Source organism: Ascidiella aspersa, chromosome 5 (genome assembly GCF_963924565.1).
Source record: "Ascidiella aspersa chromosome 5, kaAscAspe10.2, whole genome shotgun sequence".
Taxonomy (NCBI): Eukaryota; Metazoa; Chordata; class Ascidiacea; order Phlebobranchia; family Ascidiidae; genus Ascidiella; species Ascidiella aspersa.
Window position 1 is genome coordinate 19,029,792 of NC_139451.1, and position 16,928 is coordinate 19,046,719.

The window sequence follows — 16,928 nt, forward strand, 5'->3', positions numbered from 1 at the left end:
CAAAATCATGTTTGACATAGGAAATATCAAACAAAAGAAAAAGCCATTTAGGATCTTTACATGGAATAAAATAGACATAAATGTATTTAACTGGAGCACTTAAATTAAGTAAGTTCAAGTCAAGTCATTTATCTTTAAGTTCAAGTCAAGTCATTTATCGGAATTGACTCCAATCCAGTAAACTAATTTTGCCGAAAATACTTAAGTGAAGTCAGGTCAAGTCATTTAATAACAGTGACTTAAGTCCACTTTAGGAAAATAATTGGCTTCAGTCATTACAACACTGTTATGTAATTATTTCTGTGAAACATCAGTGTTGTTATTGAAACAGGGATAAGTTTAAAATTTCATAAGTAGCTGCAATTTAAGAAACTACTGCGAAAGTCTCTGATTCTTTGCATGTTTTAGTTGTTTTAAATACACAAACATTGAACTTGTTAGCTATTTTAAACAGATAAAAGAATAAACAAGGGAAATGATAACATCTGGTCAAGGAAAGCTACCTAAGTTTTGGCAAAAACAAAACTATTAAAGGTTATTTATTTTAAAATATAATTAAATAAGGATTAAAGTTAGTTGTTAACCATATTGTTGTAAATCCTGAAACCAACTTATTTTGTCTGCTAAAATAAAAATGGCATCTATGATTAAATATATTTTGTAGGAGATTAGTAAAACTGAAATAAAACCCTTAAACATTATTCATAAAAATAAATCACTGTGATTTCAGCAAAATCTTGCAGTGCATATTCACAGCATATTCCCAACATGCTAGTAAATGCTGTTTAACCCACTAAAGCATAAAACTAAAATGCTTACCTCAAATTTAACATTCTCTTTCTGGGGATTGACCATTAGGCATTGAAAGTTCTCTTCCCAAACTGGATTGGTGGTGTGTTGGATAACCTAAATTTACACAAAACGTGTTGTTTTATATAGAGACAAAAAACTAAATTAAAAAACTAAATTATTTTATATAGGAAAACATATTTTAAAGAAAGCCAAGTAAAACGTTTTCTATATTACTACCTTTTGAATACTATTTATACCAGTGGTTCTCGACCTTTTTTTCACCACGTACCACCTCAAGGTTTTATGATCTTGTTGCGTACCAACAAATTATCGAAAAACTCAACTTTACTCAAAATGTATATAGGATTATTAACAGGGGCGGATTAGCTAATTAGTTAGACCGGAAATTTCAAAACAAATGCGGCCCACTAGTCTCGAAAAAGTGTCATTTTTTAACTTGCAAGATACCGGTAGTCAAGTTTTGTGATTCTTTGTTGTTTTGCTATGACATCATAAACGAAATTTGGATAGATGTCCTGGAAAGAAATAATTTCTATCATTACTGAAGCATAAAATATCTAACTATACAATCATTGCGATGAATGTATAGTTTATTACAGTAGAAAAAACGTTTAACCTTTTGGTAAAACTGTTATTTTACTTAAAACATACTGCGTACCACCCAAAATGACTTCGCGTACCACCAGTGGTACGTGTACCACAGGTTGAGAACCACTGATTTAAACAAATAAGAAAAACAAACTTAATTGAATTTGAAAAATTGATACCTGAGTTTTTAATGGCTCTTTGCCTGTAATGGAAATTTTTAGAATGGGAGATGGATCAAAATTCTCCTGATCGAAGCCCTGCAAGTTAGATACAATAACATAGCAGTTGTAAAGATCGTCTAAATAAATATTTTAAGGTTTTTCGCTTGGTTGTACAATAAAAAAGTATGAAAATCAGCTGCCAAAACATTTCAAAGTTACAGATATTTGGCACTGAAGTGGTGGCTACGTATAAAAACTGATGCAAAGAGATTACAATAATCACAATAAAATACTGTCACAAGATAATTAAAATAAGAATATGTTGTTGCTGCCAGACATTGTTTTAATTGTAAAAATGCCGGAAGAACATATGTGCATTTGTAATTAAAATATTTTGAGTAATATTAATATTATAGGTATTTGAAAAAATCGCAATGCATTTTTCAAAGCAAGAAAGCCATATTGACTAACTTACCTCATTGAGTTGAGCACTATCAGCATAAATGTTGAGGAAAGCTGTGTTAGCGACAGCTTCCCCCTTTGCAAGCACCTATCAAAGAATAACAAAAAGTTTGCTAAAGTATATCGATCAAATAGTCAACGGGCAAAAAAACACAGGATTTCTTATATACAAGGTTAGGTGTGCTCTACAAAGCAATAGGTGTCCAAAAAAAACTGTTTTTTTTGGGCCACATAATTAACTGACAAGGGCCACATCTCTATGTATTAAGCAAGAGTTTACAGTGGGCGGCCATATTTGAAATCCTAACTAGGTTTAACCAATTTTTTTTTTCTTGCATACAAAATTATAATAGGCCCTTAATACTTGATAAAATACCTGATCAAGATCAGCTACATCATCAGACATGTCATACCACTCCAGTTTGACATGAATTGAGCCACTTGCAACATCACTGAGAGTTATCCACTGAAAAAATGCCATTAAATTAACTAAATGAGTAATACAAACTATAAAATGGATTCCTTGATGACATGCTTAAACAAAATGATGGTATTTTGGTAAAACAAAAGCCTAAGCACTAATCCATTGAATATTTAACAAAATTTGTAGTTTTGTGTATATAGAACACTGCTCCGCAGTCTTTTTTGATTTGCGTTTGCGACACCAACTAAGCTAAAACAATTCGGCGGCACACCTATGAAATATATGAAGATTGACATTAGACAACATAAGCCATTATCCTAGGCAGTCCAGAGAAATTAAAACGATTTATGATTAAATGCAAGACGCCAAAAATTTTGATGTAAGACGTTCTTTTACATTACAAGTTTGGGGTTTTCCGGGCTTTCTTTTTAAGACTAAATTTCTAAAATCGCCAAAAACTCTGAAACCTCCCTTGCAAAAATGGATCAAAGAACATTGAGGGCTTTTAAAAGCATATTCGAAAAACTAAACCTGACAATTGTGCTTTGTACTTTGGTTTCTAACTTATTTTGCGAAACAGCAGCAAGAATGAATCTTTTAACTATTATTTGGGCCACTCTCTTTCTACTGAAGATTATGAACAGATCCGGGTTTAGTGTTCCTAAGCAGCAAGATTAGTTTAAGATTAATTTAAATAATCACAAAATGTCAATAAGACATTTGCAATGATATTTCATGGGTTTCAAGTGTACGGGTATTGGATGAGCTCCCTTTCCACTGTGGTGTAAAGTTTAAAAACAATTAAGCACTTCTAGAAGTTATATTAGTTTTTACTGATTTGATATTTGACTTCTGGCGATTGAACATAACATAGGTTTTAAAGAAAGAAACTTACAACTACATTATTGCATAATGTCAAAATGTCTGCCCTAATGTGCCATTTTTGTGTTAATTCTACTGATTATTAAAAAGTATCCTTAAAAGTATAAGACATCCAGAAACATCGTGGTATACCTGGCGTGGCAGAAAAACCTATAGGAATAATTATTTAGCTAATTAAGCAAAATTTCTAAATATATGTAAACACCAAATAAACAAAATAAGCAAATAATCAACAAGTAGAAACAGCACATTTTGAGCATTTTAAAACCACGCAAATTAAATAATAGTGTTCTACCTTGATAATAAATTGAAAAGCCAAAAAGGTCGAGTAATTCGACATTAAGATGATGTCGATCTACTTGACCTATTTGGCTTTGCAATTCAATATCAAGCTACATTACATATCTGTGCATAGTGTACCCAAGTGTTCTACCTCATCAATGACTCCATGTTCAAACACATGCTGAATGGGGACAGATGCACTGTAACAAAATTTAAATGTGACATATAAATTAATGATTTTAAACAGATTGATTTTGTAAATAAACAACAATTCCAGCAGTGTATTTGTAGTAATTTATATTATTAAATTATTTATAAATTACTTTGCTTACCTTCCAAGAAAATCTGCTTTATTCAAAGCACCATCATCATCATGAAGCATAAACTGAATTTGTGTCATAGTGACGTCAGCAACTGGGACATCAAAGGACTCATTCCAAACTGGATCAGTAGTGTGATGAATAATGGCAGTCTTGAAAGTTTGTCTGTGACCAACTTAACATAAATGTACAAATGTAAGAAAACAGCAAAAACTGATAAAAATGTAAGCTAAACCAAAGCATTTCGCTAATTTTTTTACTAGAAAATAACAACTTACAGATATAAATATTTTTGTAAACTTTACAAACAAAATGTTTTTATTTAGCTTGTTCCATGCATGGCGGTATTAGATTTTAATATTTGAAAAGGTATTTAATTTTGTTCAAAACCGTTTATACCAATTGCTAGCTTACTACATAAAAATGGTAACAAACCCTTAAAAACAGGTAAATTGGTAAATAGAAAAGCATCATTTAGACTATTTGTTTCATTAATGAGACAAGATTGAATATAAGGTTGGTAACAATATAAATTAGGCCAATGAAATTCATTTCATTGAAATAGAAAAGTATGTAAACTTACAAAGCAATTCAATTACAACACTATCATAGTACATCACAGCAACAACACAAACACTCCACAGTTATACTACTATACAGAACTTATAAAACACATTTTGATTTCGTGTAATTAGTTCTACGCTAAAAAAGTTCACTTGTCAAATAAAGTTAACATCATAAATCTATGTGAAATTTTAGTTAAAGTAACAATATTTGAAGATCTAACATAGTTTTTACTGTTTTTTAGTCAAAATTAACAATTACATAAAGACAAAAAATTGTAATTACATAAGAACAGGCAATTGAGAAACAAGGATACAAAATGAATTGTTAAAGTTTAAAATTCAACAAAATATTGCTTATCAGTAACACACCAGTTAAAAGTCAGCCAAGGTTAAGAGTTTGGGTGAATCACGCTTTTTGCAGAGAAGGTAAGTAATGTCCACATTGAGCTTGTCATAGTGAAAAATTAGCTTGTCTAGTGAAAATAAGCCTACAGCAAAGCAAAACTTGCTAAGACTAATAGACCAAGGATGATTTTATTAAATGATGTCTAAAGGTGAGGTTTCGAAAGTAAAAATTTTTTAAACAATTGAAAGCGTTTCACAGTAACCCATTTTAAAGTACCCAGTCGTAAGTTGAAATACTGTGTTATTAAAATCATTTCAAAAATTGTTCTGTCCAAGGGCTTAACAAGTGGAAAGATATTTTAATTTCAGATAAAGCAATAAAAATATGGAGGTTATCACTACATTTTACATTTTAGGTAAATTTAAGTAATATTTTTACCAAGGGTAATCAATGAAACATCAAAATTTACAGTCCCCCAAAAAAGTTGGACACCTGTTTTTTTCTACATACAACTGTCTTGGAATAAGACCTAGACCAAGTTAAATGTCTTAAGAACATAAAGTAAAAAGTTTTTTGTCAATAAAAAAGGATAATTTGATAATTTATCAATCTTGTTGTTAAGCCAACATTTGTTACCTATCTCTGGCCAATTTGTTGGCTTAGGTTTACAAATTATTAATTCAGCAATTGTCAATGACAGACAACTTAACAAATTATTATACAATTATCAGGGACAATTTCACAAAACAGACAATTGCTGTGCAGAGAAAAAAATGTGTATATTGTCTTACCTTTTAAATGAACTCCTGCACAAAGATAACATACTTGTATTAAGCAAAAGGTTAGACACCCTAACCTATAATTAACAAGAAGATAACGAAATTTCAAGCTTCCTGTGGAATTTGGAAATCAATTGGCTCGAAGAGAATTAGGGAAATTGTCAACACATTGTTCATTAGTCTCTTATTTGCACTTTAAAAACACACAAAGAAATGCAACAATGGGTTAGAAGCAGTACAGCAATACCAGCATTGTCTGTTAGGCAACAGGAGCTTTTTAAAGCAACATTACGCCATCGCCATGCACCAATTTAAGTGCAACAGAAATTGCAGCTCCCTAAGATGGAACTAACCGGAAAAAGTTTCTTCAGGGTGAATCTGATTTGAATAACTGACTGCAAATAACATGGCATTACTTCCTCCAATAGATTTATGGCAGAACGTCAATTAGCTTACAGATAAGATATTGAAAATCAGCAATGATAAATATAAAAAAATGGCTAGGCTGCCTCATAACAAACATCTTGCAGTTTAGACAAAATCTTTATTTCATGCAGGAGAACTAAACGGGTTATTAGGAGAAAACAATCCTGTTATATGCTGCATTTAAGAAGATTGCAGAAAATTTTGAAGCAGGATATCTTAGTCATGAGGCTAATTTTTATTACTTTTCAATTTGATTTATAGGATATGTGGTGTTTTAAAATTAAATAAGGGCCCATTGGGTAAGAATCTGTATATACAGATGTCCATAAAGTCTCTTTCAATTTAAAAAAATATTTAAAAATGAAATGAGGAGATATCGCAATGAGGTTTGTTTTATGTTAATCAGTATTTCATAAAGTTTTTATTGACACTAAAATTTATTGTTTCAGACAAAATTTCTAAATTAACTGTTTAGATGTGCTTTGTGCAATTAATGGTGCCCATATAAAAGTGTATAAAATAAAGTATTGATATTTTTAATCATTTTTAATTAAATGTTGATTAAATGTTTAGAAGTGTATTTAATGTGTCAATAAAAACTTTATGAAATACTGATTAACATAAAACAAACCTCAAAGCGATATCTCATCATTTCACTTTTTAATAATTTTTTAAATTGTAAAGAGACTTCATGGACACCCTGTATATATATATTATCAAAAAAGCTAACTGAATTTATTTGTCCACTAGGCTTCAACTGTGTAAAGTTGCAACTAAGAATACGTTTCAAAGAAAATTGATAAACTTACGATATTCTACAAAATAAAAATGAAATCTAGTGTACAATAGTAAACAGAGAAAGTGCTAAGCAAACTGTAAAAAATGTATTACCTTTCACTGTTACAAATGGGTCACTTCCACCACCCAATCCTAGAAACTTACGATCTTTTTCCTCCAAATTTTTAGCCTCTAGCACATGGATTCTGATAAGACCCTTAAAAAAGATAAAACAAGATGGCTAGGTAAGATAAGGCAAGGATGTTTTTTTCACAGTCAGTACTAGAGATAGGCCAACATCACTTTTTGGATCGATACTGTTAAGCAATTTTTTAAGTTTTTGCCAATTCTGATAAGCGTTTCATATATACTGTATACCTGAAATTTGGTAGCTAAGACCTTTAAAATTGAAACTATAATGTAAATTAAATCAAGTGTATCTACCTATCTAAATATATATACACACTTTGTTTGGCAAATTTGTTTTCTACGGTAAAGGTCAACACATGAAACCAAACACTACATAACTTAAGAAGGAAATAACAAATGATAAATATGAAAGTTCGAAAAATGGGATATGTTTGTTTTTAAGGAAACTCAATATTATGGTAAATAAATATTTTTATGGTAAATTTTAGAAACCAAAGCGTCTCAAATTTACAGATACCAATATATTGGTATAAGTGGAATATTGAAGCTACATTGAAATATTTCTTTATTGTGCACTGTCATAACCAACCTCTATGTATTGTATTTCAGCATTTTCCAAAGGTATTGTGCACAGACCCTCCCAAATGTTAAGTAACATAGGCATATTAGCAACATTCCATGGTAATCTTCTTCTTATTCTTATTATATTTTATTTTGTCTTTTGTTTAGTTGGAATTTAAAAAATCATAATCCATAAACTGTGTTCACTTACCATTAAATACTGCACATTTTAAAAGTTTAAACTGTAGATTAACTTAATGGTGCATGAATTATCATCAAACTTAAAAATGATGGTAACAAACAAACTTCAGATAGTTTTGAAACATATTTTACATAGTTGGTTTAATTTAGTATTTGGAATAGCCTCCATTGAGCTATCAGCAAAAAAAGTCATTAAGGCCATAAACAGTTTAAAAGGAAGTATAGTCATAAATCAAGTGATTTACATTTTGCATTTTAAAAGCACTTTTGACAAGCATGTAAACTCTGGAAACAGTCCAGTACAATGGCTTGTTTTTGCTTTCCTGTGAAATTAATGTTTAAATAAATAGTATAGGTTGCCTATATGTATAAACAATGGCACGTTGCAAAAAAATGTTTATTCCTCTTGTATTTAACTTTAGATGCAAGTTGTTTGTTTTGTAAGGCAAACAACAGATGAGGCAATATTATTAGTTGTGAAAATAGTGCTGTTTACTAATAAAATAACAAGCAAATAATAAAAAGCTTGATCTGAATTTTGTGTACTTTAGTGAAAAATAGTACATGTTTATAGGAGAATTAACTAAGAACAACCACACATCGCTCTAACACCCTACATAACAGAAATATACCTTTGGTATTGGATATTTTAATTTGCTGACATCAACATCCTTGGAAAGCTTGACAATGTACTTTTCTGGCATAACCATCAGATTTCCGACACAGTCAACGATTGATTCACGAAGAATGTCGTCAATTCCCGGAAGATCAAACAAGTTGGCCAAACCTGTCAGGTCGAAATCGACTTGCTGCAAACAAGTAATAAAGACAGTTATAACACTTCATACTTTTAATGCATTTATTGCAACAAAATTTTCTATATGTTTTTACCATAACAAATCTTAAATTTACCATACATTGATTCTCTGACAAAAAGGTCAAGTAGTTAATAGCAATCATTATAAACAACATGGGCTTACTGGATCCTGGATAAATGACAGAGACAAGGCCCCTATGATTGGGATTTTCGGCATTAGCGGCTGCATGTTAACACGCAAGAGTCCACGGACTTGAAGATCTTTAATTCCTGCCTGAAGGCCATTAATGGATACTCCTAGGTTGCATTCGCTGTCATAACTGAAAAATTTTATCAAAATTATTTTTTCAAATTAAAAAACTTTATAATTTATCTCTCCAACAATCGAACAAACTTTAATCTTTGAGTAAGTCTAATTTTCTAAAGAAAGAAAATCTTGTAAAAATTGAAAATATTTAAAACTGTCTTTGCATCACAAACACTAAATAATTAACAATAATTATGTATTTGTAACACTAATAGCAAAATGGGCAATTAACCTTCATGAGAATGTGATGTACTCATAAATAGTGACAAGTGTTATTCTGTAAAAACAATACAACTACAACTACACACTTATATATGAAATATACATCAATGTTTCAACAAACACTACAGATGAGATACAAACTGTGAACAAACTGTTTATGGTTTGTGTAAAACTGTTTATGGTTTACTTACACAAACTGCACATCCATGACAATTTCGCTTTGACTTATCAAGGAGCCATCATATACTTTAATGCCGGCTATGCGTGGCGCACGATCCCCAAGGTCACACTCAGCAAAAATGAAGCTTGAGAGGAGTGCATGCGATTTTTGCACAGAGGGCTGAATCTACAAACAACAATTACCGTGTTATAAACTTAAGTCACATTTATTTGTTTAATAACTACTTTGTCAACACTTAACAAACTGTGTTTTAAATGCATTTATTTTGTATTTGAAATTTGAACTTCTTTATTAAAAAAATAATGCATCCTAATAGTAATTTTTGAAAAAAGATTTGTAATATGTAGAAAGTAAGCATGATGTCTAGACAAATCATTTGGGCAGCTGTAAAACAGTAGCTTTGCAAGGAAACAAAGTTTACCAAAACAAAATGTTGCTTTGAAAATAGTGCATTTATTTGCAGCATTAATGAGCGCAATTTAAGTATGATTAAAAGGCGCCTTATATGGTTAGTGCCAATTCTCCTTTTTTTCTATAAAACATGAACCAAACACTGAATACTTGTTAATATTTAGTAGACGTCCTATCACTAGGCTTTACAAAATGTGGATTATATTTTAAAAATTTAAATAAACGTGAGAGAGCAAATGTACATCTTGTTAAAACAAAAGTACAGAAAAAATAATATTTTCGGGAGTTTTTATTAAGTCAACTTTCACTAAACATTATAGCAGCTTCAACAAACAGCATCTGCAAAGTTGACATTGGAACAAACAATGGCCTTAACAAAATCCCTTACCTTTGTTACAAGAAGTTCTTTCACATAATCACCCACATTTGGCCAGAGCTGCTGCAAAATGCGGTTCAACCACTCTGCCCTTTCCATGTCAGGAAAGTAAAGCTAAAAATATAGAAACTAAATCACACAAAACTAACATAGTTAACAAATAGTATATAAAAAAAATTGGTTTTAAAATCTTGGCATTTATATAATTTAAAATATCTATGACAAATAATAAACATTTTACAGCAATTAAGGAAATTACATCACTTCCCTAGGAAATGAATGACAAGTTTTAATACCCATTGAGTACTATCAGTCACTAATAGGTACAACTTATTGTTTAATTTAAAAGTGTTGTTGTACACAAACAAAAGAAACAAAATCACAACTGGTTGCTGTTTTACAATAACAAGTAGTACCTTTGCTTCTGAGTCTGCCATTGAAACCTTTATTGTGAAATATTTTGACACAATTCAGTATGAGTTGCAATTCAGTCTGATATAACTTGTATTTATGACTTCCTAAAGCCTGAATCTGGGTTACAAACTAAAGCCAGACCTTGCAAAACGAGAACACTCAGATTGTAGGTCACATGAAAGCCAGACAATACAAAAGAGGCAGAGACTTGCTACATTTTAGATAAAGCTTTTAAATTGTGACAACCTTTACAATATTTTTACCCAGTAGTAAATCTAATATCTCATTGTTTCAAGTTGTTGCATGCACATTGCACACAACCTTAGTATTCTCCATCTGATGGCAGCATTCTAAATATCATAAACTATTCCACAGAGAAAAAATAGATACTCCCTTTGTGGTCTGGTAAACCACACCATCTTCATTTTATACCGCATATATATTTAATGATTTGATATGACATTCAATATGCCAATGTGTCTAAAACAATGCGAGAAAATGCTCTCAAGACTGCAAAGCAATGGCTAACCCTTTTAATCTCAATTGACATAGCCTTTCTCTTTCTGTATTTGTTTTTGACATTGCTAAGGGTAATTAAAGCACAGTGAAGGGAAATACATGGTTGTTTGTCACGCAGCACATGACATAAACGTTTTGATTCGGCTGACAATTCAATTTTCACCATTGTATTTACTGTCTAATCAAATTTGCATGGACCCATATTAGTGGCATCAGCTTACAAAGACATAAACAAAACCATTTTATGCACATTGACACCAAAAGAAGGAAACTTTTACTCAACAACATGTTGAAACCAGTAAAAATTTAAACTTAATATAAGATAGTTTATTTTTAATTTATAATTAAGCCGTAGAACAAAAATGAAAATATCTACAGAATAAGTAACAAAAATGGTTTTGAAAATATTACAACAGCATACATTACATTAAAATATTAGAAGTCATAATCAAGTTATTACAAAGCATTTTTTTTATTTAGTAAAGATTGTATTTGAACCAAACTTACCCAAGATGGCAAACGTCTTCCTTCACCTCGATATAACATCTTCATGTCTTCAACAAACTGTTTGGTATCATCATTTGTTTGCTTGGAGATCTATATAATACAATGTTGTTTTTAGTTATAGCTTTTATGCCCGATCTTTGGAATAAGTTCAATTAAAAAACAGTGATGTGCATATTTAAATGCCAAAAAAACTTTTTTAGTAATAATATATTTGCAATTTTACACTAAACCTTTTGGCGGTTATTATGTGGCCCGAAAAAAAAAATTTTTTTTTGGACACATGTTGTTTTTGTCCGAATTATTATTATTTTTTTTTTTTTTTTTTTTTTTTCAGTCAATTTTTTATGGCTCACTTTTGACAAGGAAAAAAACATAGTTGGAACATGAAATTTTCACAACTGTTAAATACCCTCCCAAAGTTGTTTCTAATATAAAAAAAAATTGCCTAGGTTGTAAGGGGTGGTTTTTAGGGGGGTAAAACTGTCATTTTTTGTTAATTTTGGTTTTCGGCACTTTTCAGAGATGAAAAAATGTAAAAAAAATCTGATATATTTATGGATGATGGATACATTACATATACAATGCTAAGTAACAAAATTTTAGACATTAGACCTGAACTGTTTATCCGGGGGGTCAAAATGCACAACACTTTAGGAAATTTCAAGGATATATTTACACTAGAAGGAAATGACATAAAAATCTGAAAATTTCACAAATGTTAGAGACCCATTTAAAGCTGAAGTTAAAATAAACATTTTACCTTTTGAAAATAGGGGAGTATTTTAGGGGGGCAAAATTAAAATTCGTCCGTTTTTGTGTTTAGAGGTGTCTAAAAAACTAAAGAAAACATTGTTAAATAGTTTTCAATTATAAAGACAAATTATAGGTTGCTTCACAGCAAAATTTTGACCTTCAACTCAAAATAATTAACCCATGGGGGAAAATAATTAACCAAAAATATAGAAATTAAAGTGATTTTTTGATGGAAAAAAAATTGCTAACAAAGTGGTGTACACTGCCTGGCAGATTTTTTATTTAGACTTGCGGCGGTAAAATATGTTGTTTTGTAAGAGCAATAAGTTAATTCACTAAGACGAGACACTTTGCACAATGGATGTTGCACGCGCTGGACAAAAAAAGCACAGCAGGGAGCCAGCCGCTTCGCGGCCAGAATAAGGCAAGCGATATGAACAAATTCTGTATTGCAGGTTTTCTGCCGCTAGATTAGAGTAGATAGCTGTAAAGAACTAAATCGAACACATCACACTATTGATTTTTGTCCCCAATTAGAGGCAAATAGGGGTGCAAGAAAAAAATGTCAAATATTGTTTAATTATAAAGACAAGTTACAGGTTTGCTTCGCAGCCAAATTTATATTAAGACCACTGGCAATCAATCTTGTAAAAGTTCACCATGTCCAACCTATAACACGCAACTTCGGGCCACATCCGCTTTTGCCTGCTAAAGCACCGAAATTGGAAGCACAACATTGGGAGTATATGGACACTGACAAATAAGACCCGTTGAAAGAATATAGAATAACCAAGGAATAACATCCTGGTAAAATATAGTGGAACTGCGCTATATCCCCCCTGGTATAATATAGTAGAACCGCGCTATACACCCCCTAGCAAAATATACAAAAACCGCACACCCTGTCTAGTTCCAAATGTTTTTTTTTTCTGTTTAAAGCAAATGTTTAAGAAGAGATTAAACCAAGACTGTTATTTTAGTAAGTGATAATATGGTGTCTGGAAATGTAATTAGATCGTTAAAGTTTAATTAGTCAGACAAACATAGGCAGCACATAAAAAATAAAACTTATTAGGTCTTTTCTTTTAAAATCAAGCACAAGCTTATTCTTTACAAAAATGAAGTTATTCACTTCTTATTAAAATAAGATGTATCACCAAAGGTTGACAAAAACCTATGTTGAAAAGTTTACACTGATAACAAATAGTCAAAGCTCCAAAATTCTTAAGAGACATTTTACCCAAAAAATATTTATATTTTTTCTCATGCTGTTATTGTATTCATAATTACCTAAAAATAAAAATATGTATTTTTACCATGAAAGCATAATTTTATGCGCTACATAAACAGTATACATATTTAACCTTTTGCATACCTTTGAAGCTATGTTCCGCCGGCGATTTTTCTCTGCAACACCAACTGAACACAAAACACCTGGTAAAACATTTTTAGGGTTATGGTAAAGTTAAGCATAGTATTGTGAGTAATGATGGAAAAGTAAAATAAAAAGCTAGTAAATGCATGCATTATACACATTCACCAAACAGCTAATATAAATATACATAAACTGTATTCTCTGATGTTTTTAGGTGAAACTGTACATAACTTTGGTACTTGTGTCAAATGTTCAAGTTATAAGAAATCAAAAAAGTTTTTTTTTGTTCTTTTTCTTTTTTTCTTTATCTATAAAAGGACATTTAAAACTGCATGTGCCATTTGAACATAAGGTTTAACATAATTTATAATACCTTTATACACAATATTGTTTAGATAATAAAAAAGAAACAGCTCTAGTGTTTCCCTAATCTTTTACCATGAGCACAGGTGCCCAAAATGTTGCACTTGATCCAAACCAGTACTCAAAGTGTCCAAAATATCAAACGTAAATGTGCTCAAAGGAGTCCATTTGGACACATATTTTACATTTTTGTAAAAGTAAACATTGGGCAATGAAAGTACTATATTTACGTCTAAAAAGTTGTGAAATAGCGCAAAAAAGATGTGCTTAGCAGGAACACTGAACAGATTAAGTTTGTTTCACTTTTTAGGGACATACATGAAATTAAAAATCATTTCAAATTTAAGCTCCTCATAATATAAAGTTTTAAATTGTTAAACATTTATTTATTTCTAATTTTATTTTTTTTATTTTAAGTTACATGTATATACCAACTTTGTCATATTTAAACAATCCTACCACCTCGTCCTAAAGGAATCTGAAGCCACCTCTAGATGAACATGATAATGTGAAGAATTTTATCATAAAATAAATAAATAGGTAAAAAAATTCTACACAGGAATGTAAAAAACAAGTAAATTATTTTACCCAGTTGAACAAAAGTCGGGTCATAAACTAATATTTTGGCCACTGTTACAAAAGCGAATATGGGCACTTAAGGACATGTTTTTCTTGCATTTAAAGCACAAACTTTTGCTATCCTGTGCATGTGGTAACAAAAAAGGAACCTTTGTGAATATTTTTTTCCTTCAAACAGACCTAGGCGCTTGGCTTTGCAAGTAAAATGGTTCAACAAGGCATAATTGTTTGGCTGTTTGAATTGTATCCTGTCATAACGAAAAAACTATTGGTAAAATATACTGCCAATGTTTACACAGTCTATTTCCAGTGCTTATCTTGCCCTAAAACTATCTTTGTTTATCGCTAAAGACTATAGAACTACAAAGTTTAAAGGAAAATATGTGTGTTAACCAGGGCTGGGGAGCCGGAGCTGGAGCCCGGAGCTAAGCATTTTCTCTGGAGCCAGAGCCGGAGCCATTTTTATTATTTTTGTGGAGCTGGAGCCGGAGCCGGAGCCATTTATATTATTTTTGTGGCGCTGGAGCCGGAGCCCTTTTTATTATTTTTGTTGAGCTGGAGCCATTTTTCAATTTGTGGTGCTAAAGCTAAGAAATTATATTTTGTTCCATCTCCAACGTTAGTTAGCCAAAAGCAATTTTTAGAACTTGCCATTGAATAAGTGACTGGTGGCACCGGAGCTGGAGCCGGAGTCATTTGGTGTGTGTTTGATGGCTCCGGAGCTGGAGCCGGAGCCAAAGGATATGAGTTTTACTACTCCGGAGCTGGAGCCGGAGCCAAAGGATTGAGTTTTACGACCACGGAGCTGGAGCCGGAGCCATTTAATAATTGCCTGGTGGCTCCGGAGCTGGAGCCGGAGCCATTTAATAATTGCCTGATGGCTCCGGAGCTGGAGCCAGAGCTAATGCTATTTTACGGTGGCTCCCCAGCCCTGGTGTTAACCATGCTAAAAATAGTTACCAATAAATATCCACAACAGACTGAAGTTAAAATATCCCATGAACCATATTGTGCAAGCCAAAGCAAACTTTATTCCTGCTTGTTTTACAAGATCCATAGTTGAAGAAACTCTAACAAAAATGAAAAGATGCAACGTATATAAATATAAATAACACATGTGTTTAAAGAAGTATGCCTTGAAGTTTAAGCATAAAAACCTTTATTAGTAGTACAAGAAGTTAAATTGTCAACACGCAGTAAAAACGTTTTTATAATTAGTTTTTTTTTAATTTGGTAAATTTGGAATTAAAGCTAAAAATTTAGTGTGTTGCTAAGACAAATATTTTAACAATTAGGGTTTCGTCAGGTTAAGGTTGTATTTTGGCTCAATGCTTACATGCGACTAACACGAAGCTTGTAAAAGGAAGCAAACTAGAAGAGGGAGATAAAAAAACAAAAAGGGGAATTTGTATAATCTTAACAGTTTGTACATTTTGCAAAAATTTGTCTAAATGAAACTTACTTGGACCACAATACAGTTTGCACAATTTGACCTATTGATCCTGAGGCTTGATTAGAGCTTGCTTGATTTTCACCAACGGCGTCAGCAAATGTTTCATTTTCCATTGACTCCATTTCATTACCAACATTGGGAGCATCTTCATCTCCAAATCCAGAATCATTTCGAATTGTGGATATAGTTGACATGACTGCACTGTGGCTAGCAGCAAGCCAAATAAACCAGATTTCTTTCAAAGAAAGCTAAGCCTAATTAATCATCAACCTGTTTTTCTTTTAACAAAAAAGAGATATACACTGCTATGCCAATTGAAGTACTTTTTAAATGAAGATTTTATTTGATTGATAATGAAAAATAATATTCAATAGAAATCTCAGTCTGGTGTATATGTAAAAGATTGTAAATTGTTTTTATTATTGTGAATCCTGAGTAATTGCACTTGTAAGGTAAACTACAGGTGAGCATGCAAAGCACAGAAAGCATGCAAATTTTGGAGCATAATGGTTGGAGGCTGCAGCAAGACGTAATAAGAACATCAAAGCCCATACAGAAGTAGGTATCATTTTGGACGTCCAAAATGATACCTACTTCTGTATGGGCTTTGATGTTCTTATTACATGCAAATTTGATTTTAAAAAAATTAGAAAAACGTTAATGAATTGTTGCACCCTATATATCGGTCTATCTCTAGTAAAGTTAAGCATATAGAGCAAAAAATGGAATTCACAAATATTTAAAATAGGTACTGGAGTCTAAGGCTAGGTTGTTGGAAACCATACACAAGATGAATTGTGTCTAATATGTGTTTTTATTTTATTCTAAAAAAATATTTGGCGTTTGTCTAGATTCCTACCACAACGCAAGTTAGTATTTGGGTTAGGGTGCGGGTTAGCATTTGAGTTTGGAT

At 31.5% G+C, this 16,928-nt stretch overlaps 1 protein-coding gene across 3 annotated transcripts in view; it reads right to left on the reverse strand.

Annotated features, from left to right (window-relative positions):
* Positions 1-16,289, reverse strand: part of LOC146145226 (extended synaptotagmin-2-like) — a 31,692-nt gene extending 15,403 nt beyond the window's left edge. For 2 of the 3 annotated variants that reach the window (XM_083389811.1, XM_083389812.1), the window contains exons 1-16: positions 16,025-16,289; positions 15,523-15,632; positions 13,621-13,679; positions 11,493-11,582; positions 10,065-10,166; positions 9,276-9,430; positions 8,719-8,875; positions 8,371-8,547; positions 6,941-7,043; positions 5,977-6,018; positions 3,945-4,107; positions 3,764-3,812; positions 2,401-2,490; positions 2,038-2,112; positions 1,581-1,658; positions 820-906 (exon numbers count right to left, since the gene is read on the reverse strand). In XM_083389811.1, the coding sequence (XP_083245937.1) occupies positions 820-906; positions 1,581-1,658; positions 2,038-2,112; positions 2,401-2,490; positions 3,764-3,812; positions 3,945-4,107; positions 5,977-6,018; positions 6,941-7,043; positions 8,371-8,547; positions 8,719-8,875; positions 9,276-9,430; positions 10,065-10,166; positions 11,493-11,582; positions 13,621-13,679; positions 15,523-15,632; positions 16,025-16,209 (1,722 nt within the window). In that variant the 5' untranslated portion in view covers positions 16,210-16,289. The remainder of the gene's footprint in view (positions 1-819; positions 907-1,580; positions 1,659-2,037; positions 2,113-2,400; positions 2,491-3,763; positions 3,813-3,944; positions 4,108-5,976; positions 6,019-6,940; positions 7,044-8,370; positions 8,548-8,718; positions 8,876-9,275; positions 9,431-10,064; positions 10,167-11,492; positions 11,583-13,620; positions 13,680-15,522; positions 15,633-16,024) is intronic. The other variant, XM_083389813.1, reaches the window with a different exon arrangement.
* Positions 16,290-16,928: the final 639 nt, after the last annotated feature.